Below are 27,368 nucleotides of genomic sequence, written 5' to 3'. Positions count from 1 at the left end.
AGCTCACATAATCCTACCTATTTTCTAATTAAATTAAGCAGTAAAGGTGATGAAAACTTAACACAAAATTAAAAATATAAAATTTTAAAACATTAAAAAACAATTATATTCTAAAATGTTAAAACTCTCACCTGCTGCTGTAACATAAGACATATTGAAACTGTACATTTTGTAGAAAAATGAAACCTTCAAGTTACTTCTCCCATATACCTGGAATTTTCAGGCTTTCATAGACTTGTAGTTCCTTTTCACACACGAATACTAATATGTTAACTAGAACTTTCCCAACGATTAAATTTCAGCTTTGGTAAGCTATCAATTCATAGGCTTTATTACTTAAATCTTACAGCTCCAATTGTTCATCTCTCCTAAAGTTGCCAAATTCAGGCACAAACAGGTGAGAATCATACATTATAATTATATAAACATTACCAGAAAGGCTGAAAGATATGCAGACCCATGTTATGTTTGAGTTTAAACTATGGTTGTTAAAAAAAAAAAAGCTTGCTCCTGCCTGTGACTCTCCTAAGCCTCCCTGAACAAACTCACTCCTCTTAAATTCCACTGTTACTTGAACCTCATATGGCATGCCTGGGCAAATTTGATGACTTGGATTTTGTTTTAGAAGCCAGGCTTACTGCCAAGTCGGCTGTGTCTACTCCCCTGACCCACCAGGACAACTTTAGACAACACCTCCCTTATTTATGTTACCACTGTGAGCAGTCAAACTAACACTTACTATCAAATGAGGTTCAACCAACTCAGGTTTCCTATCTCTTAAGAGTAATGTGATTGCCTTCACTATATTATGGCTTCTTCAACCCACCCCTTATTTAATACAAAACATTACCATACTGAATGATCTACTATTCAACTAGCAATAATGAGAAGGAAATCAGCGATATAACTCATTTCTCTTAAATGGTCTCTATTTTATATATCACTATCTATGACTTTCTCTGAAGAAAAACGAATACGATATTTTCTCACCAAAAATGTCCTTATAATTATACTTAATTTTTTTTTTTTTTTTTTTGAGACAAGAGTCTCACTTTGTTGCCCAGGCTAGAGTGAGTGCCTTGGCATCAGCCTAGCTCACAGCACCCTCAAACTCCTGGGCTCAAGCGATCCTACTGCCTCAGCCTCTGGAGTAGCTGGGACTACAGGCATGCGCCACCATCCCTGGCTAATATATATATATATATATATAATATATATATATAATATATATATATAATATATATATATATATATATATAATATATATATATATTAGTTGGCCAATGAATTTCTTTCTATTTATAGTAGACACGGGTCTTGCTCTTGCTTAGGCTGGTTTCGAACTCCTGACCTTGAGCAATCCACCCGCCTCGGCCTCCTAGAGTGCTAGGATTACAGGCGTGAGCCACCTCGCCCAGCCTGATTATATTTCATTAAAAAAATAAATTCAGAGAACAAACCTCAAAAGCAGAGCTTGGAATGTGTCTTCAATGAAAATACATACTATTTTAGGCAGAGTTTACTGGTTGCCACAGAAAGGCAAGTCATAATAGTTTATACTATAACTTACTCTAAATTGATACCTTAAATGCCCTTAAATGCTTAGGATACAGGCCTTGTCCCCCACAATTTCTCAGCCATGTACATAATACCCAAGTTTTAAATTTTATATCATCTAATAAAACTACTACAGTGTTATCTCTACTAATAATAGTTCAGATATATGCCAAAATATCCTTCTGTATTGGCAAATGGAAAAATCTAAGACAGTGCAGGAGTAGCAACACTCTTACAACAATGAATGTTTTAAACCAACAATATGACATTGAAATTTTTGTTCTGGATTTCCCCCCATATTCACTAAAACAACACTAACCTCTATCATAAAATTCGGCCAATATCTCCAGGAGCACCCTTCAATTCTACCACAAAAGGTGTCAAAGAAACAATATAAAATTATTCTTCAGAGTGAAATGTTTATCACTGACTCAATCACCTAATACATATTCTCACTACATTCAAGCATACAGAAGTTGATCTATGGTATGAAAATATGGCTCAGCAGCAATCAAATCCTCCTTCACAGTACCTAATGGGCTGTACAAACACACCAGTACATTTCTACAGGAAACCATATAAGCAACTTCCCTTTTTTCAAACTGATTTAAATATCCAGTTATACTTAGTATGGTCAGCAAATCAACCATCTTTCACATTGTATTAAACCAGTAAACACTTAATTCAGTAAAGTGGAAAAATATAATTAAAAGTGAATGACCTTCAGTACTTGGCAAAATAGAAGAAAGAGGTAAGTAATATCAGAAAGAATAAAGACTAGAATCAAAAGGATAATATAAAATAAAAAGACCAAATATTCCAACTCAAGTAAGAAAGGTTTAAATTTCTGGATCTCTCATCTGCCCCTACTACTGTCTCTAAATGTTTTAATTTAGTGTATGCAGAAGAGTCTAGGAAAGAGAAGGAAGTACAAAATAGCCTATCAGTGAGGGAGGGAGGGGGTGTGTGTGTGTGTGTGTGTGTGTGTGTGTGTGTGTGTGTAGAAACGTTAACCACCACCATTTAAAGTGCACCAGGACTGTGCTAAGAGCTTTAAAAACATTATTTCATTTACACAAGATAAAACAAAAACCTTCAGTAAAAATGATCAATAAAAACTGAAAAGTGAGAAAATAAAATTATCAAGAGACAGTAAACTATAACACATGGATCAGAAGCACTAAACAAAGTAAAAACACTGTAAGACAATTATCTAGAAAGTTTCTCAATTTTACATATGAAAATATGTATTAAAATAATGTCTGCCAAAATTACACATATCTTATCATAAAGCAAATTTCTTACAAAAATACATATGGTATCTAAGATATTTCTCCGCTTTTAAAAAACAGCAGTAGATAAGATACTACACACAGTAGAGCATATTCCTCCCAGTGACTCTTGTTCATGACTAGAAAGTCAATATTTAGTAATGAACCCTGAGAATGAAACTTTGGATTTGCAAAGTAAAGACTGTAACATCAAACTAAACTGGAGATATGCAATCACTACACTAAAACAGAGTACCAGAAGCTGCCCTTTACAATGGCAAATAATGTTAATGGAATACATTTAACAGGTACCTAAATTTTCTATTTACTACTGAGGCATATCATCTATTTGAAGCTAAGTACTAAGCAAAAGAATGTTCAACAAAATAGTCTGATACATTTTTAACTAGAAAAATAAGAGATAACATTACATTAAAAAAAGCTAAAGACTCTAGAGTCTTCAATTTTCTTTAATGGAAAAATCTCAAAACACCTCAGAAAGCAATAATCTTAAAAAGTCAATCACAAATGTACCCAACGTTATCAGTGCACCTCAAATCACCTAATTTGTACTATTGTATTATTAGTTCATTCACTAAATTCAGCCCCTTGATTTGTCCTCACTCTCCATCCACTCTCCCCACCAAATATTTTTCAAATATGTTCTCCCAGTTTGGAAACTTAGATGTGATACAAGTACTCTCAAACCTTCAAAGAGATGTGAAACCACTGCAGCCCCAAGTTATCAATATCTGCTGTCTTATGGAACTCACCAATAAAAGTCAAAGAACTGAAACAACTCTCATCAACTTCCTCTACCACAAAAAACAGTGAGCACTGACTCGAAACTTAAGTGGTATGTATTCATTAATTCAACAAATATTGGAGGCCTACTATGTAAAGGCATTGTGCAAGGCACTGATAATATAACTATGAAAAAGATACAGATATAACCCTGCCCTCAAGGAACTTCCATTCCAGTGAGGAAGAGAATCCAAAAACAAGTTCAGTAAACACACTGATATAATCAAATAGTGATCTGAATTCTACCAAGCAATTTTATTCTCATGACCCAGTTTACTACATATATCATCCTAAAAGCATTTCAGTTAATCCACTTGGTTCTTTGAAACCACATACGCATAATTATGTTTATTTAAATGAAAACTAATTTTGTGACCAAATAATTCTGAAAACTTAGACTTGAATATGTAATACATCCTTTCCAACAGAATTAAAAAATTAGCTGCTAGGTATTCACAGCAGCACTATTCACAATAGCCAAAAAGTAGATAGCCCAAATGTCCATCAATGGATAAACAAATTGTGTGTGCGTGTGTGTGTGTATGTATGTATGTATGTATGTGTGTGTGTGTGTGTGTATATATATATAATTAAATATTCAGCCATAGAAAGGAATAAAGTACTGATACGTGCTACAAAGTGGATGAACTGTGAAAACACTATGTTAAATGACAGAAATCAGACACAAAGGGTCACACATTATATGATTCCATTTATATGAAATACCCAAAATAGGTAAATCCACAGATACAGATCCCATATTGGTGGTTGCCAGGGGCTAGGAGAGAGGTAGAGGTAATAGGGAGCAACTATTTAATAGGTACAGGGTTTTCTTTTGGGGTGATGGAAATGTTTTGGAACTAGATAGAAGCAGTCTTGCAAGCACAATACTGTGAATGCAATAATGCCGCTAAATTGTTCACTTTAAGATGCTTTATTTTATTCCTATGTAAAATCACCTTAATAAAAAAGACTTAAAAAAATTACCTGCTATAATATTTTAAAATGGCCTTTTTGTCACAAATAAACTGCTATGATTATCTTTGGGAATTTCAGTTATAAATCAAGTTACAAACCTTAACTCCTTCTACACCCATTTTAACATCAAAATGTTTTTTTTGTATATGGCAAAAATCATTTTTAAAAGCCATTTTCATGGCTTGTGTTATTGAATATGTTACACGTACATTTCAATTCCTACTTACATGATGACGCTCTTTTATTATTCACATACTTGGTTAACACCTTTATTCATCATATATTTGGTATACAATGCACTCTAATCAAGTTTGTGCCCAATAAAAGTTTGCTGACATCAACTGTTTATCTTTTTTACAATAAAAATATTCATTCAAACAAGTTGTTGTTAAGTCCCAATACCTAAGTACAATTCAATGCCACCCTCTCTACAAATGCCACTTTTCCCATTTCTTCTTCTATTATAAAATGCATCACCATTCACAGGATGTCTAGCAACATAGTTATTTGGGCTACGTGCTTCCTCCAACTATTTTCCAAACTCCTTGAAGAGACTCAGTTTTTTTTGGCATATCATAATACTACAAAGTGCCTAACAATAACTTCAACATAATAGGTGCTCAAATTATGTCAGCGGAACTGAAAATAAACGCAGCCAACACATAACTACTGTAAATTATTTATTATGCTGAAAAACACATCTAACATATAAAGACTAAAAAGGACTGATAAAACAAGTACCGCCCAAAGAACCCTTACGCCTCACGTTCAGACATGTTTCAACTCTACAGAACAGTCTACTGAACATGACCATGAACAACATTAAGTAATTCACCTAATACCTGGAAAGAATAAATAGGGATTACTCTTATCCATTTCCTTTTTGAAGTTCGCCTGCATATGTAATAGGGAAACTGAACTTAATGAACTACAGTATACCAAACGAGGTCACAAAAGAGCTCTAAGTCCCCAGTCATCCTGTTTCTATTTCCTGATTGGTCTGACCTGCAAGCATTACGGTGCCCAGCCTTCGCAATTCAAGATCTCCTTTAAAATATCTTCTGAAGAGAGCTTTTTCTTAAAATAAAATCTGCCATCCAGAACTCTCTAACGAATTATGAAAAAGGCACCTCACTTTGAAAAAACTTCTGAAACACTTTACTCAATCAAGGAAACCCAGTTTTCAGAAGAGTACCGTTACAGTTACACTTCGAATTAACTGTGGGCCGTAAACTTAAGCAGAAGTTAACTCAAAAGCATTACTCTCCCAGCAAGGAAAACTTAAAGAAACATGTGCATGAATTTTAGAAGGATCCTACAAATCGAAGAATAAGCACCTTTCAAATAAGGATTTTTAAAAACCACCTAGAATAGATGGAAAACCAAGGGCACTTACACTTCACAGGGACATTTTCTCTGCACCACACTGGCAAAACAGCGACAACCAGACGCCAATAGGGCACCGGCCCCGACCCTCAGCCTCAAAACCCCGGGGGTCCATCAGCCACAGGCGTCCCAGAGTCGCGTTCCCTGCTAGTTCGCTTCCAACCCCACAACCACTTCCACATCGCACGACCCACACGCCTCCTCACTGATTTAAATCCGTACTTCACTCACAGCACGAGCGCGCGCTCACGAACACACACACACACACACACACACACACACACACACACACACACACACACACACACACACACACACACACACGGGGTTATCAATCCTGGGGCAACGAAGCGAGGGAGAGGGCGAACTCGCGCGAGCGAGGAGAGGGGACGCTCCTCAGTCCCGCCCGGCACCCACCTGCAGGCCGCGAGCCCGGGGGCGGCGGCGCCGGCGCCCCTTCCTCGCCGAAGACGAGTTTGAAGTCGAGCTCGTCGTGGGCGCCACAGTTTGCAGTAGTCATCGGCGTGGCTCAGGGTGCTGCGGCTCCTCCTCGGACGGCGGCGGCACCAGTTCCTCAGCGCCGCTTCATGCCGGGCCGCGCCGGCCAGGAGGTCGCGGCTCCACGGCAAACTTTCCGGGTGAGGCCCGCAACACCAAGCTTTCTGTTCCGAAGCAGAGATGTGGCCGCCCGCCTAGCCGCACCAATAACCGACGCCGCCAGTTGCGGGTGCCTAAGCCGCCACTGTCGCCTCAGCCAACGTTCCCCGCCCCCCAGTAGTCGCCACCACTGCCGCCGCGGGTGCGCTCTCGCGCCGTGCTGCGCGCCTGGCCCCGCCCCCTACCGCGCGCCCATCCGGCCCGGCTGCGGATAGGCCGCTAGGGCCGCGGACCAGCTTAGAGGGACCCGCCCCCTCGCCGGCCTATCGCGTGACTCCCTCTCCCGGAGAAGGAAGTCACCTGAATACGGAAAACTAGACAGTCCTGCTACCTCTCGGGAGTTGTAGTTTGGCCCCCATTTCCTCTGCTACTCCTCCTAAGCTAGACGGATGTAAGGCCGATAGCCCTAACTGGAAGGGGAACCCACCATTGGCCAATCGGAGATCTCTTTCATTACTGGGCGGGGTTATCGTCGAGGAAGGGGCGCAGCAGAACCGAGGCTACGGGGTTGGCGATGGGCGGCGGTACTATGTTGCTCATGAGGGCTGGCTTTAGAGGAGGCATCAGGGTACCGCAGGATTATCTGGACGCCACGCACATCCTCATCCCCCCCCCCTTCAACCTTAATGGCGGTGTATTGAGAGGGCGGGTACCGGAGCGAGCTTCCAGCTAGGTTGGGGCGGAGCCGAGGGAGACAGGTTGCGCGACGAGTTGCGAATCTGAGCTCGCTGTCACTGCAGAGCCACCCCTGCGGGGCGGGGCCCGCGCCTCAGTGCCTATGTCTTTGTTCCCGGTAGCCGGGCCCGGCAGCTGCTCCCTTGAGAATAGTTTGCGGATTCGAGGACTCCGCGAAGCACGATGGGCAGGGCTTATTTCTTGCTGGAAGTTGAGCAGATAGAGCGGGAAAGCCCGTTGTGAGCTTGTGCCACTCAGCTCTGTGACTTCTGCATCCTGATGCACATCTATGAAAGCAGGAGGGATCCAGCCACCCAAATTGGGTGGCTGGCAGTGGGAAGGAAGTGACACTGCCTGTAAGAACCGTTTTCGCTCTTGCTCCCTCCCCAGCGAGGCTTCATTCCCTTGAGATGGCCCAAGAGGCCTCATCTTGGGGTCTGGGGTTGGAGACTGTGACCTGGGACTCTGGCTTGTTTACTTAGGCTTGTTTACTTAGGGCTCCGCTGAGGCACAGGGTAGACTGGGAACTGGGAGAGGTTGTGGTGACTGCCTCCCCTAGCTCTATGCCCAGGGCACAGGGCCCACAGGGCATAGGATCCCTAGATATGTGTTGCCAGAGGAACCCAGGGCACTGTCAGCGGCTTGGGTGCAGATGCGCCCAAGAAGGGCCGTCTCATAGGGCCCACAGCACATTCCACATTGCCCACAAAAGCCCCTGGGAGAAGAGGGCTAGGAAGAGCTCCTTGCAGAGGTCTCACCTGGACTGATAACCTGTTCTACCAGGGAGCCCTAAAGAAGGCCAATTAGGCCTCAGGTCAGAACAGGGAATGTCCACAGCATGTGAGATGTTCATCTTGCTCAGTGTTTGGTCATTCCTGCTCACTGCTCTGTAGCTGTACCTGTGCTGGACCTAGGAATTCAGAGATAAATTAGTCTCCCTTCAGGACTGGGGGAGAGGAGATCAGCAAGTCTATAATTACTGTACCTATTATTATAACCCTACTGAGATTAGGGTTGTGTCAGGAGTTCAGAGAAAGTTCATAACCCCTCTGGCTGCAAGGCCTCAACAGAGGTGAGTAGGAATTAGAGAAATGGGTAAGAGGTAAGGAAGGTTTGTTCCAGGCAGAGAACAGATTTCCAAAAAGTTGGAAATCAGAAAGTACCTGCAGTGAGCAGAAGCCAAAGGTGAAGTTTGATGAGTGGGCAGAGTGCTGCAGGCCACTGCAAGGTGTCTGGACTTTATCCTGAGGGCGGTAGGGAGTCCTGGAAGGGTTTAGAGCAGGGGATTTACATGGTCAGAATTCTGGATGGATCACTGGATTCGACTAGGGTAGGGGAAGGTGGGTGAAGTTAGAAGGAGGAGAAGACAAATGGTCAAGGAGAAGGAGCAAATGGCATTAGGTGGGTAGAACATCCTTTCCAATAAACTGTCCTGCCTTCAGAGGATCTACAACCTTTAGGGCCCAAGTGTGGAATTTAAAGCCCAAATGCCACATCACCTCTGGCCTGTCCACTAGTAAATACCACATGTAACACAATCCTGATATAGTATAAGTTCCCAGATGCTTGGCCAGCTCACCTCCCCCTCTCAATAAAAATTAAAGCAACTTCAGAGTGTGTTTCCCTCCCCACCAGGTTGTCATCTGGATTGAGAAAATGGCCAGTCCCTCTTCCCTCCAGATATGACTTCCCCTGAGTCAGGGACTCAGTCCATCAGGCTAGAGGGGAGGCAGGAGGGAGTCCCTGGGTGTCAGCCCCCTGCTGGGAAAGGACCACAGAGAAGCTATAGATGGCTTGAAAAACTCACCCACTGATCAAATGTTCAGTGATACATCTGTGTTCCCAGCCACTGAGCACCTGGAGAACACTTAGAAGAGGTCATGTTGTTGTGAGGTGGGTTTCTGGTCTGGGATAAACTGAGAATCTAGCATGGAATGATGAGGGCTGGGGCAGGTGTGGGCACCAACTGCAGGAAAAAGTCACCATCTTTGTAAGAAAGGCAGCAATGGCCGGGAGCTCTGCAGGCTATGAAGAAGCCGAAGGAGCCTGTCCACCTACCACACCAACATACATACTCTTTCTACCTCTTTTCCCCAGCTAGTGCCAGCACCTTCCCCTATAAGCTCTTCCTCAGGCCAGTTCCAAAGCTTCTGCGGGAGGTTATCTGGACCTGCCTTGAGCCCTTTGAGAGCCCTGTGGAACCAGGAGGCCCACAGGACCAGTGCAGTAGATAGAACCCCAGGGTAGACAAGGACTGTGTGGGTCTCTGTACACGCTCTCCCCTTCCTGTGTGAATGCCAGCCAGGACTGAGAATTAGAGGAAGCCACCCTTTTCATCAGCTGCCACAGGCCTGGCCCTAAGCTCCAATTGTCAAAAGCTCTGCTCATGCCTCTGAGGCATGGGATGGTATAGCTTAGCCCAGCCCAGCCCAGCCTCTTGTTCCACATCAGGGGACATAGGAGCCTTGGAGGAAAGTCGAAATTTAGAAAAATTCTTCCTCTCCATGCCACATCTCCCCAAGAATGAAAACTCTTGTTTGATTCATCTTCTGTGCCTGCTCCCTCCCTACCCCTGTGCAAAGCAGCCACAGGACATGAGAATTGCCCTTGAGCAGCTCCAAATCTGGGTGGAGAGAATAAGACCAGCCAATTACAATCTCAGAAACTTAGTTGCTGAAGTCAGCACAGGGTGCTGAGCTGAGAAGACAGGGTCAGCACTTTGTCCTCAAATGCCAGGCTGAGAAGTTGGGACTTGGTCCAGAGGGCAGTCTCAGAGAGCCAGGGAAGAGTTCTGAGCAGAAGTAACACCTGGAAGGACCTAAATGTGTGGGACTGTGGCCACAAGAGATTCTTTGCACACAGTGCAGTCTTCTTGCTGTGGCTTTGGAAGACCTGCCACCCTCTCCAGCCATACTCATCCTTTCCTCTCATGCTCATATCAGAACCATTTGTCCCCAAATGTGATGAGCTAAGGGGAAATCCTCAATCAAGCTGGCTGGAATAGATGGATAAGTGTTGCGGCTACTAGCCCAGGGAGGGGTTTGGGAGTCTAAAAGGTCTAGTTTGACATAGACATGGTGAGAACAGTGGGCAGAGCTCTCAGGCCTGACTCGGCCCTCCCAGTGGGCCCCAGGCCATGGCAGGTTACTTCAAGACCACAGAGGCACCATGGAGATGTGCTAAAGTGAAATCATTTGAGGACCAATATATTCAACCAGAATCTTTGCCAGATATCCTCAGTCATGGAATACACACAAGCCCCGCCCCACCGCCTACCCTGTGAAGGGCTCTCTTCCCAGGGCCCTCAGAGCCCCTACACTCCAGTCTCAATAAATATTACAGAAGAACTCTATCCCTGCCTCTGCTTCCCCGGAGCCCAGAAATCAACCTGACCCTGCCATAGGAAATGCTTCCCCAGGGAAACCACACTGGTGGGAGAAGTGGCCTAAGATCACACCCCAGGTCCACCAGGGAGGTGGATCTTAGGACTCAGTGCCTGGGGGATCCACTGGGGCCTCTCTGTCTGACAGTTCCAGTTGGAGAATAAGGAAAGGCAAAGAGGGCATTTTGATAGAGACAGTTTTTAGTAAAAAAAAATCAGAAATCAATTGTGCCTAAAGCTAGGGGGCTGAGACTGGACCAAGCTTCAGTCTTTCTTCTGGGTGGGACTCCTTCTCTGGGGACTCTGGTCTGCAGAGTTAGTTATGGCAGGCTGGCATGGAGTGACCCGATTAGCCATGTAGCGCCCTATCACAGGGCCAGCTTGTTATCCTCGGCCAGCCTCACACAGGCAGAGGACAACTGATCCTACTCTCAGAGGAGGGCCCTTGGGCCAGAGATGACTAGCAATTGCCCAAGGTCAAACAGCAATGGGCCCTGGGAGGCAGCTGGTAGTGCGGTATGCTTATCTGCACACAGAAGAGCAAGTGTGGGTGGCGGGGAGGGGCAGTGCCGGGATTGAGACAGAGGCCTCACCAGCCAAACCCTTGACTCAGAGGCCAGCAGGACCAGGGGCTGCTGGCTGGCACAAGTGTCTGACTCTGTGCCAGGTGGCCATACAGCAGAGAGTCTGACCCAGGGGAGATGTGGGAAACACGGCCTTGGCCCACAGGGGAGTCCCCCCCTGCCCCACAAACAGCCTGGAAAAGGGAGGAGAAGCAGCATGTTTACCTCTGAGGAAGCGGAGGCAGGGCAGGGACCTTTGGTCAGAAGGCCCCTCCCAGTAAGCGGGGGAGGCCCCAGGAGATGTGGTAGCCGTTTGTTTGCTTCTCACTGCCAGGAGGAAATTAAAGAGAATCTGCCACTTCCTTCCGCCCCAAATGGGATGCGGAAGGCGGGGGTGAGGGCTGGGAGGGCTGTGTGGTGTGATCTGGCAAATTGTAAGGGCCCCAAATTGCTGTCATCAGCAGCCTCTAGTCTCCCCACAAGCCCCAACGAGGGCAGGTACGTCATCCAGGGCAGGTACCTGAGCTCCAGCTGTCAGGCTTGAAGGCGACTCTGGGAGGGAGTGTTGGCCTGTTCAGTTGGTCCCTTACTGGGGCACCAGATTCCTTTCCCCAGATTCCGTATCACCTCTTATCGGGAAAGTCAACTGATGTCCAGTACCTCTAGTTTACCACCAAAAGAATGTGCCTTCCTGGCTCAGCCCAAGTCCAGTGAACCTGAAAGGTGATACCCCATTCCCCACCTCCACCAGACCCATAGAATGGGCAAGGAATATGCTTTAGGAAGCTCCAGCTCTGCACAGAGGATGAGAGTAGAACAATTATACCAGGACACAAGTCCATGTGTAAAGATGCCCAAGGCTGAAGCAACCAGCCGTGGATGAGGGTGGGGAGTGTCTTTATTGCACTGTACCAATGTCAGGTGGGGAAAGTATCACCTGAAAAGCTCCTGTTTTCAAAGGGAATATGGCCCTGCCGTTCAGACCCACAGGAGATGGGATCCCCCCCTTCCCAGGAACCCCCTGGTCCATGCTCCAGGCTGGTGGTCCAGGGCAGGATCTCTAGCTGCTGCCAGGCAGGGACAGCAAATTTTCCAGTGGCATCCGGTTCATGCTCTGGTACCTACAGCCACCTTAGGGCCAGGCCCATGGAGCAGGAGACCAGGGCAGGAACAGTAGTCACCGGCCTTCCAGGGGGGTCTCTTCACCATTTGCCAAGTCCACAAAGGGCTTCTTGCACAGTTCCCCACACAGTGCTGGCTCCTGAGCTCTGGGGCTCCCAGGGTCTTGGTCAGGGGCCTCCCTCTTGCGCTTGTGCAAGGAGGGGCTCTCCTCACCCAGCCGACCCTCAGGGAGGCCCTGGCTCCGCAGACAGACGATGGCCGCAGCCTGTTCCGCCAGTTTCTTGGACTTGTCCCTGGGCAGATGAGGCACAGGGCAATAAGGCAGGTGGGCACGTTGCAGGAATAGCGGCTAGGAGGCCTGACTCTATACACTCTTGGCAGAAATTCTGACAAAATTGAGTAAGGGGTCATTGTCCAGGGACACCACTGCCCCCGCACACCATCTGCCGAACCCTCCTAGGCCAATGCTAGATTCACATTCCCCACGCCATGCCTCATGCCCTCTGATGAAGAAACTCACCACAAGGTGGACTGGTACTTTTGCTCAGCAACAGTGACGACAGAGCAGAACAGGCGATCTAGAGGGCGTTGAACCTGGTGCAGAGAGAGCAAAGGAAACAGGGATGGCTGCACAGGAGCCAAAGGAATGAGCCCTGGAGGCCTCCCTGCTGGGGTCAAACCAAAGGCAGATAAATAATAGGTTGGTATTTCCAACCTAAGTCAAATGAAGACTACCTGTATCCCATGCTCCTCCCAAGCAAAAGTGCCTGGTGTGTCTTCTAGAGAAGACAGGCAGATATCCAATGTATCCAGAGCTCTGTCATGGACCTAAGCAAAGGGCCATCGAGCCCTTAGATGCATGTGACTATGACAGCCTCCCTATTGACATCTGGATACGCCAGGCCCCCAAAAGGAGGAGTTCACCAGATGGCAAAGAGGTGAGAGAGGACAAGGACAGGAACAGAGAAGGTCCATCTGACAGAAGGACAAGTGAATGAGACCTGAAGCAGCAAGACATGTGGGGGTCTTGTGCTCTACGCTGAGGTGCCGGGGCTTGATCCCATAGCCACTGGGGAGCTGATGACTTTAGTAAGGGAGATAGAGGTTAGATTTGTTTTGGAAAAAAATCACTTTGGCAGAGAGGGACAGACACAAGGACCAGAAGATACAAACCTGGAGGCCAGAAGTTCAGTCTAGAAGAGGTAGAACAGCCTAAGCAAGGCATGGCCACAGAGACCAAAGGAAGTGAAGCAAGACTATCTCAAAGTTTCTACCCCAGGGGCCCCACATTTGGGGCCCAATTCTGTTGACTGAGGCCTGATCCAAAGACATGTCTGCCAGAATTGGACAACAGGCCACTGTTAGAGGGGAGAGCTATCAGCAACTAACCTGGCCACCAGCAATCTCTGTGTGCCTATACAGTTGAGGCCAGGCTCCAGCTCAGCAGTCTGAAGTTGGGAATAAGCTGTGGGTGTGCTGGAGTGATGGCACCAGCTATGGGAGCACTGTGGCTGGCTGCCATGGGAGCACTGTGGCTGGCTGCACGGCAGGCCACAGCCAAGAACTTACCGTTTCATACACAGGCTGTGCCAACTTCTCCCTCCGGCACCACTCCAGCAGGCACATCTTGGGGGTGATCTGGGGTGGGTATGCTCTCCTGGGGAAAGGAGGGGAAACAGTCAGGGCCCACCCATTATCATCACTCCCTCCTCTCAACAAGGATCCTCCTCAGTTTCTGGTAGGAGCTGCAGGAACTGAAGGAATTATGACACCAGGCTGCTACCTTAAGGCTCTTGTACCTACTTCCCTAGGCTCCCATTCCTGTCCTACCACCGGCTTGAGACCCGGGTTCTACCTAAAGGGAAGGTGGGCTTTGGCGTGCTTGAGAAACTGGCAGGGGAGGAGGACTGAACTCCTAGCACTCTGAAATCCAGCCTGGAAAACAGCCTTCAACAGCCAGGAAGGAAGGCCCAGTTTGCCTCTGAAGACAAGATCAGTAAGGGGTGGGTGGAGGTAGGGAATGAAAGGGGCCAGACTATGGTCTCAGGGATCTAGTTCAATGCCCACCCTGATGATTACATGTGCCTAGTGCCAGGATCATCTGCTGCTGCCGTGGATACAATGGACTCTGGTTTCACAGTGACAGGGTGGGAGCTCTCCCTGGCATATGACTTCCCAGCAGCTATCCTCCCACTTCCACCCCTACCCCGAAGCCCTTGCCAGACAAGACTGGCTCCTAGTCTGGGCCTAGGGACTGGAGAAAGGCTCAGATCCCAGATGGGACATCAGAGGACATCCTTGCCCAGGGGACAGGATGAGGGAACTATTCAAAGCTGAGTCACAATCTGAGGCAACAATCAGCCAGAGGCTACTTCTGCCTAGAGCAGGCACCTCAGGGATGGTGAGGGGCAGTGGGTGTGGGCAGGAGCTACATAGCCAGAGGGGGACTAGGGTCCTGCTGCTGCTGAGGAGCTCCATGCAGGGCCCAGGAAAAAGCAGACTTCCAGGGACAGGAGATAAGACCACCCACCCTGAGTTGGGGTGGGCAGGAAAAAAGTAGAATTCAGTTACCCTTGGGACAACGTGCATACCATACAGCCCAAACTGTGCTGTCTGGGCTTTCAGGAACTATCTCCCCTGCAAGTTCCTTTTTTGGGATGCTAAAAATTGAGAATAAATATCCAAACCAAAGAGACCTGTGGGCCCTAAACTTAACATTAATCACATATAGTAGTCAGCTTGCAGGCCCAGTCAGACCCCAAGGACACTGGCCCTGCCCCCAGCTGAGGCCAAGCTGGAGACCCACCGGTCAAACCTGACAGCCATCTTAATGACACCAGAGGCATCTTCAGCTGGTTCCTCTGCCTCTTCTGGAGTCCTGGCTAAGAGCCTAGCCCGCCGGGCATCCAGCTGCTGTGTGGTCTCCTCATAGAAGGCACCAAGACCAAAGGCCTCACTAGGGAGAGAAAAGCACAGCAGGACAAGCACGTTGGTAGAGCCAGCATCCAGGCACTGAAGGAGTCCAGGGACCCACCACATACACCAAAATGTTATCGGGTCCTGGCCATCAGTGGGTACCTCCTGGACTGGAAGATGGAGGGTGAATTTGAACCTGAGCGTGGACACTGTAGGGAAGCTGGGCTGGGTGGAAAAGGTTCTAAAGGTCACCTCCACTACCTGCAGCCTTTCTCTCAAGAAGGAGTGCACAGGTGGTGTCCCCAGCCAGCTGTGACTAAGTTGACCTCCACTGACCAAGCATATGGGGTGCACACGGTTTCATCCTCAGGTGGGCCATGGGAGGAAGAGAAAGAGGCCTGACCACTAAGTGGCTCCCTACTTCCTGCCTGGCCACACCAGTTATCATGGGTACCCCCCAGAGCTACAGAGTTAAACTTTTTTCCTTGAGCTTACAAGACTCCTGGGTCAAGCTGATTAAGCTATGTGGGTTAGGGACAGAACCAGCATCACAAGTGAGGGGTTGGAGGATCATGTGGGCAAGGATTTTCCCTTCTAGGAAGCACCGTGAGGGCTGGAAGACTCCCAAGATGGCTCCCTGAGACAAAAGCAGTTCGGAAAGGCTTCTTTGGAACAGGGAGGATATAGATGGTCAATTCGAGGGGAAGAGAGCCTGCCAGGCAGAGGACCCAGTATGAACACAGGGTGGAAGTATGGAAGTGGAAGTGTAGACAGGGAGCAGTGGGAACAGGGACTAGGCCAGGTGATGAAGGGCCTCTAGTGTCAACTGCCTGAGATGGAGCTGCACCAGATCTAGAGGACCAAGGGCTGGCCTCCCAAACCACGGGGTGATGGGGTGTGGGCACAGGCTCAAGCCAGGGGCTCCATTTTACAGCCCCAACTCTCCTGACCATTAGGTCTCAGTGGCCCGGCATGCGACAAGTCTATTAATAGAAAAGCCCCTTCCTCCCCCCTAGGAAATCCCAAGCCCATCCTTATATTCCTCTGTCCTACTAGTGCCCTAGGTCCCAAAATTCTACAGCTAATCAGCCCAGGGATGGAACATTCCAAAGCTTTGAAAGTATCCCCTTTGTGAGACAAAGCTATACTACCACTCCACTCTTACATGACCATGTCAAGAAGCCGTGTCCCTGGCCCCCTAGAAGAGTCAACTTAGGGTCCAAGATCAAGCCGGGCAATATCTGCATGGACAGATGGACAGTCCATGTCCCCTCTTACCAAATTTCCTGGGAAGACTGGGCAGCATGGAGCAACCTTCCCTGGGGCGATTCCAACTGTTCTCGTAGCATCTGGCACAAGCAGTACTTGGTGTTGGTGTAGTGGTTGTCATACTGCACTGCCTGAGAGAAGAAATGCCATGAACACACCTGCTGCCCAGGCAAGCTCTAAGGCCTGAGCTATGCTCCAATGGCAGGGAAAAGGGCTCCAAAGGGGCATCAGAGGTATGTGTGCAGCCAAGGCCATGTGACCCCATAAGAAGAGCCACCTCCACCCTAGCCATCTACTCCTTGAGCTAGCAGTACAAAGCCTGAAGTCACAGCTGAGGCCCAGAGTCAGGAGCAGACTCTCCTAGAAAGCCTGACTAAGGTCCAGAAGTGCAGAAGCCTCCTCCTACTTCAGCCATCACAGACTATCACAGAGGACCTACTGCCAAGCACCTTCCAGGGCAGGGAGGGGAGAAACACCACATTCTGGCATGGCAGGTCCAGCCCTAGGACAGAGGTGAGATGCTTCTATTCCTTATAACTGAGATGGGCACCTTCCCTTCCCACATCTTGAATAGCCTCTCTCCAACTTCCCCCTACATAGGTAAAGCACAGCACCATTTACCAAGCATATTCGCATGTGTTACTTGCCACTTCATTTATCTATACAAGTGTGAGGTGCAACTGTTACCACCACTCCATAGACTAGGAAATGAAAGAAGGCAAAGGACTGCCCAGCAATACCCGGTGAGAACCCGCCTGCCTAGGGTAGGGTAGGGTAGGGCAGGACAGCAGCAGTGGGTGGAGGCTGCCTGCCCCAGCCCTACCAGAACCCCCTTACACCCCTTGTCCCCGACACTGTTCTAGTAGCTCCACCTGGGCCAATGTCTTCAGTGCCTGGGAAGGTACCATGGCACACTCAAGACAAAGTGGCGAATAAGTAGGTGATTCCTCCACCAGCAGCAGGGCCTTGATTCAGCTTGTTTGGGACAGAAGGCTGAACCAGAAGCAGTTCTATCTACACTTGAAAGCCGCTCCCTTTCTCTGCAACGATACACCCTCTTGAGGAACTGCCAAGGGACAGGCTGAGCAAGAATGACAGCATCACCTTTCACCCAGTAAGCAAGCACAGCACTACTGAACATGTCTTCTCTGCCAAAGACTTGTCAGCTGGCCAGAAAAGATGGACAGCTGACCTGGGCTGAGGCAAGCCCCCCTTGCCTCAAGCTGACCCAAACCCCTGGAAAGCTAGTGGTCACCAACCTGCCCAACAGGACACTCAGAACTAGAGCACACAGGCTGTATGAGGGCTGTAGCACTGAGCAAGAGAGGCTCTAGTGCACAGGCTGCCCAGCTCTGGACACAGGTCTCAGGGCCTCCTACCATCCCAACTTGCACAGCCATGAGACCACCCATATACTGTGGCAGCCACAAATGCCCAGGCATGGCCTTGGCTTGGAGAGGGCACAGGCAGTCCCAGGACAGTATGAACCCTAAGTCTGAAGAAAAGGGTAGAAGTCTGCTCTGTGCAAGGTCCAACTCACTGAAGAATTTGAGAACCACTCACTGTCTCTGCCCATAGACATGTGCAGCTGATCACAGAGTCCCACAGAGGTACAGGGCTGTGCCAAAGAGACAGGGCAAGTGAACTCATAGTTTCCTTTTATAGGGAAATGCCCTTGCCACTACCATCAAGCTCTCAGTGACAAGAAACTGGCTTACAAAAAGCTATTTCCTGAGGAGAAGGTTAAAATTAAGCTATTCCCTAACTCATAGGCTAAAGCATTCTGGGAATCAGGAACAGAAAAGTTTTAGAAGTGATTCTGACTGATGAGTCAAATCAGGTGAGCAGTCTCTATGGAGATAATCTGTCCCTAACAACAACAGCTACAAGGGCTCCTCCTGGCTGTGGCTGCTCCTATGCCAACCTATAGGCATGCGTGTTGAGTAAGTGTTGGGTATGAAAGAGAAGGAAAAAGATATTATGTGTTTGGGGCCCCTGCAGCATCCTGCATCCAGAGGTCCTTGCTATGACCTCCACTCCTTAAGAAGCTTTAGAAGGAGAAGATAGTAGGGGCACACATCCCAGCATCCTCTCTTCCCACTGCAGCTGGAGAGACCCAATACTGAACTACAAGAGCTAAAAACAAAAAGAGAGAAAAACAGGAGCTGCGGGAAGCTGGGGGCTCACACAAAGTGCTCTCTCCAGGAATGTGGCAGACAGTGAGAAATGTTTGTTTTGAAGAAGCACAGAGACATACATATCTGATGTACTTCTGCATGACCTCCTCCAGAGGCCGAAGACCCTCCTTGAGGAAGATAGATGGGTTCCACATGGCTGCTCGGGCCACCATCACTGAAGAGGCTGCTGTGGCTTGTCGGAAGTCCTCTATGTCCAAATACTGTTGGATATGGTCGTGAGATCCTCCACTGAAAAGCAACAGGAGAATTAGGGATGTTCCTGTCATGGAACCTAAAAGCATTTTCAGAAAAAGGCAACTCCCAGATCTGCTACTCATTAATAGTGTGGCTTTGGCCAAGTCCCTTCAGGTATAAGAGCTTTAGTAGAGATTATAGTGCATATCCCTCATTATGAAGTTAGGAGCACTAAGATGATATATATAAAGTAGCCCAAACAATGCCTGGCACCTAATAAGTATTCCAGAAAATTTACTTCCTCCCCCTCATCCGAAACAGTGGCTTAAGCCAGCCCACATCTGAAGACATGGGTCTATAACTGGGGTATTGGGGCCATAGAAAAACTCTGAAGCTGAGCAGGCCATCAACATGCCCACTAAGGACAGACTCAAAACCCTGAAGAACGGAAGAGACACCCTGGTGATCATGAGAGGAAGTAGGCCCAGTTAGGTCACGATTTCCCCTCCCTCAGCCCTGCTGCTCCAAGGACTCCCCCACAGAAACTGCTCTGTCCTCGTGCGTTTCATCAGGGGTCAGGTGGCAGCCTTAGTCCAGAGATACCCATGTAGAAGGGGAGGGCCTTCAGATGGCAGCAGAAACAACAGGGTCCAGTCTTAAGTAGCCCTGCTCTCTCCAAGCCACTTCCAAAACTCTTTGCTCCAGGGAAGGCAGGGCCTAGCCAGCACCCTCGTGCTCAGCTCCTCCCTCCCACCATTCAGGCATGACTTTCGTCAGAGCTGCCCTCTTCCCAATGTCCCAGGCTCCCTCAGGCTCTGTGCTGTCCTAAGGTGCAGGGCTGAGCTGGACTCCCAGCTGGCCTATATAGTCTCACATCCCAGGGCGACTGGATGCAGTCTTTGAGCTGCACCTTCAGGACCTGACACCAACCAGCCTAGGTTCCTGGGCCTGCACAGAATTCTGCCTTCTGCTTCTGAGAGTTGCCTTATGCTCCCCGAGCCACGGCACTATGAGCTCTGGCTCCCATAGCTCACATAGCTAACTCTGGGGGTAACATCACCTTCCTCTGGGCCTGCTTCAGCAGCCACCTACTTGCTCTCTCTCAGGCCCTGAACACTCCTACTCCCACCCCATCCAGCACAATGCCCTGGGCCCTGACCACTGCACCAGAGGCCAATCGGCCTGACATACATGTAGACATTTTTCAGCCTCGTTCCCACATCCATTTTCCATCCCACTCTTTTTCTCTTTTTCCTTACGGTCATTTTTGAGTGCTATCTCATTCCATTTTTTGTATGCCAGCTCAAGTCTCTTCTGAATGAGGTAGGACATAAAGTAAAAGATGAAGAAGGGAAGCTTACTTGGCTATGACAGGAATGGAGAGGACATCAGCAATGGCTCTGATGACATCACAGCTGACAGGGTGCTGAGGCCGCTCCTCCCGCTTCCTTGGAGAAACAGAGATGGGCCTGAGGACTGAGTGCCAAAAGCCAGGGTTACCTCAGCCACACCCTGCTGTCCTCCTTACTGAACCTCAGGAAGGTCAGGTGGCCATGTGGTCATCAAGGACAGGCTGCAGGGGCAGGCCCTCCCTGGGCTCTGGAGAAGGACTCTGTCCTAAGCAGCGGAAGCAGCACAGGTCCCTCCTGAGGCCAGCCCGGCTCCTGGAGGCCTGCAGGGGAGGCATGGCTGTGGCAGGCAATGTGGGCAGCCTGCCTTCCAAGGTCACGCTGCTTTTCCCTGACTTCCTCTCACCTCTGCCAGACATGAGGGACAGTGCCATAAGAATGCTGCCCCTACTGTCCCAGTCCTGCCCTCTCCAAGGGACTAGGAACAGCTGCTGCTGCTCAGACTGGCCACTCCCATGCAGCTGCCTATGCCGAGGCCAAGTTGCGCAACTGATTCTGGTGAGAGGCACCTGACACAGGGTAGGCCCAGTGCCCAGGGCAGCCATGACAGGCCACAGACCATGGCTGTCACGACAAGCCACAGGGGAGGCAGGACCACAAACTAGAGCCCCTCCTCCCAAGGTCAACTGCAAGAAGTATTTATGAATGAGTGATTCTTAGGGATGCTGAGGCAAAGCCTGACCTGAGTTGTGCTCAGAGGCAAAGCAGGAGATGTGGCTGACCAGATAGCCTTTGCTATCAGAGTATGTCTCCCCACTCTGCTCCTCAACAAAAAGGTCAAGGACCACAGCGCCTCTCTAGAAGGCCCTGTCAACCCAGCCTCCACCTTTACCTCCCTACATCCCCAGCAGCCAGTTTCAGCCCACCCCCAACAGCTTTGATGGCCAGAAAGTCCTTCCTCAAACTCACCCAAATCTGCTTAGTGTTCCCAAACCAGTAAAAGTAATAGCTTTGTTTATTAAGAGAATACTCTATGCAAGGCACTGTGCCAGGGATTAATATTTATAATCTCATAAAAGCCTCACAACCACCCTATAAAGCAGAAATTATCTTAACTTCCAAATGAGGAGTGTGGGGCTCAGAGAGGTTAAGTGATTTGCCCGAGGATACACAGCCAACAAGCAGCAGAGCAGGAATTTGAAACCAGAAAGTCTGAGTCCAAAGTATGTTGCCTCGGGAAGGAGCATATGTGTATGTGTGTGGCCTCTCACCTCCCCTTCCTGGCTTCAATCCAAGCAGCTCTGCTTTTCTCTGTTTTACAAGCTGGAGTTCTGGGTTCCCATCTTGGAAAATGCTATGATAGACACAACCACAATCTGGGCTGTTCCTACCAGACCCCTGAGCCCAAAGGAACAACACTCAGAGAAGAGAGGTCACTCTGGCCAAAGTCTACTAACCTAGGATTCTGTACAAAAGGACATTCTGGCCACAGGGAGCAAGTTTGATTGGGAAACCGGGGGTAGTCTTCAGAAACACCTCAGTTCTCAGCAGATAGCACAGTAGCTACAGATATAAGGACTGTTGAAATTAATCATTTTGACAGGTGGCAGTCCAACAAGGACAGACAAAAGAGGCAGTGCCTTTAAAAGAATAGCAATCTGCCTAGGGTCATTCAAGGGAGAAGCCATTGCTCAATGCAAGAGGAAGAAAATGAATTTCAGGGTCAGAATTCTAATTCTACCACTTACCAGCTACATGGTACAATTTTGAACAAATCACTCAAACTCTACCATTTACACATCCTGAGAGTGGGGGCATTTCTCCTTCCTCTTGGTCTCTCTGTGTCTCTAAAGCTCAGTGCCTACCACCACTAGGTGCTCAATGAATGAAACAAAGAAAAATGCAAGCCCATTCAGGACTCATGGGATATCTAAAGAGCAAGGCACAGCAAGGCAGAGACTTGCTGAATCTGTAGAAGAGAAGTTATTGTCACCTGAGGTCTGGGGAAAGATCATTATGATAGCTGGGGATCTCCCTACCAGTCAGTCACTAGAAAGGTGACCACTCACCTCCCATGAACTGCAATGGCAGCAATGCCAGTCCTCTCTATCCGCTTCACAAGATTCAGGGTATCTTCTAGCTGGGGAAGAAGACCGTTCAGTGTGATTACTGAAGCCCCAGAATAGCTGCCACCTCCTACAGTAGGCTCAAGTCCACCCTCTCCTCCAAACCTAATTCAGCACTTCAAGAATCATTCACATATCCCCAAATCCAACATCACCAGGGTGAATGGACCTTCAAATGTAACACACCATCCTTACCGATGGCAGGATGCGAATCTTGCAGGTCACAGGTCTGCGTGTCCCTTTAACAAGAGTGCTGAGGATCTGCAGAGAGAAGAACACAAGAGCACCTACCTCTTCTGAAACATACCACCACATTGCTTGTATTAATTAATTCAGCTACAGACCTGTGCATTCCAGTGGCATGAACAGTTTGCATACACACGAGTGCATGTATGTGTCTGCTGTGCTCATCTACATATAAGCTCCACAGGCAAGGGGTCTACCTTTGTTCTATGCTAGAGCCCCAGCACCAGTGATACCCTGCCTGGCACATAGTAGTGTACGTTTATTTGTTAAATATACATATGAGTGAATAAATCTACATGCTTATCTGTGTGGAACACAGTGAGCCTTTGCCAAGGCAAACATTAGAATTACCTGGAGAGCTGAAGAAATATAGACTCTTGGATTCTATCTACTCCATTATTTCCTGAATGGGTCTCTAGATACAGGGTTTAGGAATGTGTGTTTCCAAAACACTCTGCCCAACACACAATTTGATTTTGAGGTCTAGCCCTGGTTAAGAACACATGGCTGGCCGGGCATGGTGGCTCACACCTGTAATCCTAGCACTCTGGGAGGCTGAGGCAGGTGGATTGCTGAAAGTTAGGAGTTCGAAACGAGCCTGAGCAAGAGTGAGACCCTGTCTCTACTATAAATAGAAAGAAATTAATTGACCAACTAATATACATAGAAAAAATTAGCCGGGCATGATGGCACATGCCTGTAGTCTCAGCTACTCGGGAGGCTGATGCAGGATTGCTTGAGCCCAGGAGTTAGAGGTTGCTGTGAGCTAGGCTGACGCCTCGGCACTCACTCTAGCCTGGGCAACAAAGCGAGACTCTGTCTCAAAAAAAAAAAAGAACACATGGCTGATAGCTTCTTTCCTGGGTGAAGGCAATGTTCCCTGGGTGCTATCCCAGGACCTGTAGACTGAGGGAGCAGGAAGGCTTTTAAGAGCCTGGGGCCCTGTCTTCATGTACTCCTCTCTTTAGGGTAGTCAAATATACAGGAGTGAAACTGGCAAAGGAAAAGACAACATATTCAACATATGAAAAAGTGCTTATTACATAGTAATTGCAAAAGATTTCAAAGAAAGATCAAGTGGTCACACAGGAAAGTGTCAGGGAAGTAGCAAGACCAGATCACACAAGAATCAGAGATGAAGAGATCAAGAGAGGTATAGATGACACTGCATGTCTGTGGCATTGCTATCTTCTTCCCTCATCAAACATTTCAGGCCAGGAAAGACGGAGGGAAGGTGACTCCCAGAGCTCTCTTCCAAGAAGAGCAGGGGCACACCAAGTACTGCTGCCATTCTTGATTCCAGACAGGCGAGGGCAGCACAGAGCTAGGTTGCAAGAATAAGGAGCGGAAGGCTTTCTCTCAGGCACAGGCTGAGGCAGGCCACTGCAGAGGACATCAGACCACGAGGCTGGGCTGACAGGTGGACAGTTCATGAGCAAGACAGGACTTGCTGGCTCAGGCACAATTGCTAGGTTGTGGCAAGAAGAAACAGTCCCCAGGTGCTGCCCCAGGAGGTAGACTGGGCCTGAGGTCCTAGGGTCACACTGGCAGGCCTTAAAGGGACACTTAACCCTTAAGGGGAAGATTGCTAGGTCCATCAGGAAACAGAATAAAAATTCTCACTCTAGTCCTACCCTTCAGGTTTACAGCAACATCTCTGGAAGGTTCCCCTGCAAGTTCTCACTTAGAATGCTCTGATATTTGGTGATTTAAGCTGGTCTGATCCAATTCTCTGTCTTGCAGAACCTCCTTTTGGTGTATTTTATCCAAGTAGATCTTCAGTATTTCTGATCATTTCTGATGTGTTAAGGACTAGGAAGGAAATCAGGTAACCTAAAGCTGTAGCCACTGGCAAGGATCACACTAAGGAGAAAGGGCATTAGACTCTGTCTTCTGGCCAGGCTCTAGCATGAAATTCTCCTGGACACCCAGCTCTCCAGATAAAATTAGCACCCCATGTCTCTGTGATATGAAAGTCTCTGGGGGGGGAAAGGACCAGAGCCAAGCTCACATCTCAGTAGAATAACAGCTCACCTATCCAAGGCGGGCTTGCGCCACCAGATCCACTAGCCATCATAGGAAAAGCAGAACCTTAGCTCCCCAGGTTATAGAGGAGAGGGCAGATGGGAAAATGGTAAGACCTGCCAACTATCAGCCATGGCCCAAGTGCAGCATGCATAGGGGGATTCCTGGGGTGCACAGGGAATCTTGGGCAGAGATGAGACAGAGGATATTACTGAGTTATAGTATAGAACTGAGGTTCTTCCCGGGCACGGTAACTCACACCTATAATCCCAGCACTGTGGATCTAAGGTGAGAGGATCACTTGAGGCCAGGAATTCAAGACCAGCCTGGACAACATACCACAACCCCATTTCTACAAAACAATTTTAAAAATTAGCCATACATGGTGGCTAATTTTTAAGCATGCCTTTAGTCTCTGCTGCCTAGAAGGCTGATGTGGGAGGATCACTTGAGCACAGGAGTTCAAGGTCACAGTGAGCTGTGATCATGCCACTGCACACTGGCCTAGGCAACAGAACGAAACTCTGTCTGTAAAAACATTAAAATAAAATAAATAAAAACAAAATTGAGGCCGGGCGCGGTGGCTCACGCCTGTAATCCTAGCACTCTGGGAGGCCGAGGCGGGTGGATTGCTCGAGGTCAGGAGTTCGAAACTAGCCTGAGCAAGAGCAAGACCCCGTCTCTACTAAATATAGAAAGAAATTAATTGGCCAACTAATATATGTAGAAAAAATTAGCTGGGCATGGTGGTGCATGCCTGTAGTCCCAGCTACTTGGGAGGCTGAGGCAGTAGGATTGCTTGAGCCCAGGAGTTTGAGGTTGCTGTGAGCTAGGCTGACGCCATGGCACTCACTCTAACCTGGGCAAAAAAGTGAGACTCTGTCTCAAAAAAAAAAACCAAAAAACAAAAAAAACAAACAAACAAACAAAAAAACCAAAAAACAAAATTGAGGTTCTTCATTCAAGGACGATACACCACAGTTACCTAGTGGAAGTTTTTTCAAGAGAGTGATACACCTCTCTCCACCCCTCCCCATCCCAAGCGTATTCAGAATTCTCAACAGATAGCATCCCTTTTTAAAAATTGAGGTAAAATATATATAACAGAAAATTTGCCATCTTAAACATTTCTAAGTATATAATTCAGTGGCATTCTTTACATTCACAATGTTGTGACAAGCATCATCGCTATGTATTTCCAAAGTTTTTCATGACCCCAGTGAGGCATCTTTATTTGGAGAAAATTTCTGCAGGTGGTACTTAGTTGCTCTGAGGATGGAACCATGGGCCTAAAATACAAGCCTAGAGGGACTCACAAATCTGTCACCCAGGTCACCCAGCTTGTCAGCACAGTCTGGGCCTGAAATGAATCGAGCCCTCTATGCCTAAGTCACATCTTACTTTGCTGTGCAAGCCTACGCTTCCCATACCTAAGACACATCTGGCTTTGCTGTGCAAATGTACAACCTCCCATCTGGGGGGGTAAGCCCATCTCCAGTTCCACCTGGCCATCTGAGTGTCCAACCAGAGAAGCAGTAGAATGAGCTGAGCTTCTCAGGCGCAGTGTGTCTCTGCTGCCTCATGGATAAAATCTGCCTCATTCAAAGAGAGGCAGTGGAGAGCACAGAGCCAACAGCATCAGTCTGAGAAGCCAGGAGGCTGGAGGAGAATAGAAGTGCCTGTATGCACATGCTGTGAGCCACATCCCTCCTGCTGGGCTCCTCTCCCAAGTGTGGCAACCAGTCTGGCATCCACAGTGTGAACTTCTACTCCATCCTGCACAGAGGTGTCTGACTAGAGGTTCCTAAGTCCAGACACCTATTGAACTGTGGCCAGACACTTATAAACTACACTCAGGCACTTTAAACCTGAGATACCATCAGAGGGGGCACCGATGCTAGGTTAGGAGTCATAAGACTACGGCTCTAAAGCAGGCTCTGCCTGCTACTTATTTGCTACATGACCTTGAGCAAATTATTTTTATCTCTCACTGCTTTGGTTTATTGTTCTTTTTTTTTTTTTTTTTTTTTTTTTTTTTTTTTTTTTTGAGACAGAGTCTTGCTTTGTTGCCCAGGCTAGAGTGAGTGCCATGGCGTCAGCCTAGCTCACAGCAACCTCAAACTCCTGGCTCGAGCAATCCTCCTGCCTCAGCTTCCCAAGTAGCTGGGACTACAGGCATTCGCCACCATGCCCGGCTAATTTTTTGTATATATATTAGTTGGCCAATTAATTTCCTTCTATTTTATAGTAGAGACGGGGTCTCGCTCTTGCTCAGGCTGGTTTCGAACTCCTGACCTCAAGCAATCCACCCGCCTCGGCCTCCCAGAGAGCTAGGATTACAGGCGTGAGCCACCACGCCCGGCCTGGTTTATTGTTCTTGATCAGATGGATATAACAAATGCCTACCCTGTCTACTTCAAGGGGTTTAGGGAACAAAAGGCACATTATATAGGCACACTGTAGGCACATTATAGAGGCACACTGCATGCACATTACAGAGGCACTACAGGCACAGTATCTGTGGCTGCACATGGGAAAAATGAGGAGGCACTGAGCTAACACACACAGTGTTCTTCCCATATCCCAGAGACAGCTGGACCACAGGAATACACAGGGCTGAGCGGCTGACACAGCAGCCAGCAGAAACAATGGCCGCTCTTACTGGTGGTG

At 48.0% G+C, this 27,368-nt stretch overlaps 2 protein-coding genes across 9 annotated transcripts in view; both read right to left on the bottom strand.

Moving 5' to 3' along the window:
• The window catches only part of NFATC3 (nuclear factor of activated T cells 3), a 117,678-nt gene extending 110,858 nt beyond the window's left edge, over positions 1 to 6,820 (bottom strand). For 2 of the 4 annotated variants that reach the window (XM_012742321.3, XM_012742329.3), the window contains exon 1: positions 6,414 to 6,816. In XM_012742321.3, coding sequence (XP_012597775.2) covers positions 6,414 to 6,516 — 103 coding nt within the window. In that variant the 5' untranslated portion in view covers positions 6,517 to 6,816. Of the gene's footprint in view, positions 1 to 6,413 lie in introns of all 4 variants that reach the window. The other 2 variants (XM_075995736.1, XM_012742320.3) reach the window with 2 other exon arrangements.
• Positions 6,821 to 12,120: 5,300 nt separating this feature from the next.
• The window catches only part of DUS2 (dihydrouridine synthase 2), a 70,554-nt gene continuing 55,306 nt past the window's right edge, over positions 12,121 to 27,368 (bottom strand). For all 5 annotated transcript variants that reach the window (XM_075995740.1, XM_075995741.1, XM_012742339.3 and 2 more), the window contains 9 exons: positions 22,623 to 22,688; positions 22,371 to 22,441; positions 20,314 to 20,400; positions 18,838 to 19,006; positions 16,590 to 16,711; positions 15,202 to 15,351; positions 13,965 to 14,052; positions 12,916 to 12,989; positions 12,121 to 12,688 (listed from right to left, as the gene is read on the bottom strand). In XM_075995740.1, the coding sequence (XP_075851855.1) occupies positions 12,451 to 12,688; positions 12,916 to 12,989; positions 13,965 to 14,052; positions 15,202 to 15,351; positions 16,590 to 16,711; positions 18,838 to 19,006; positions 20,314 to 20,400; positions 22,371 to 22,441; positions 22,623 to 22,688 (1,065 nt within the window). In that variant the 3' untranslated portion in view covers positions 12,121 to 12,450. The remainder of the gene's footprint in view (positions 12,689 to 12,915; positions 12,990 to 13,964; positions 14,053 to 15,201; positions 15,352 to 16,589; positions 16,712 to 18,837; positions 19,007 to 20,313; positions 20,401 to 22,370; positions 22,442 to 22,622; positions 22,689 to 27,368) is intronic.

Source organism: Microcebus murinus, chromosome 20, assembly GCF_040939455.1.
Source record: "Microcebus murinus isolate Inina chromosome 20, M.murinus_Inina_mat1.0, whole genome shotgun sequence".
Lineage (NCBI taxonomy): Eukaryota > Metazoa > Chordata > Mammalia > Primates > Cheirogaleidae > Microcebus > Microcebus murinus.
The sequence above is the reverse complement of the archived record's forward strand: the minus strand, read 5'-3'. Positions and strand labels throughout refer to the sequence as shown.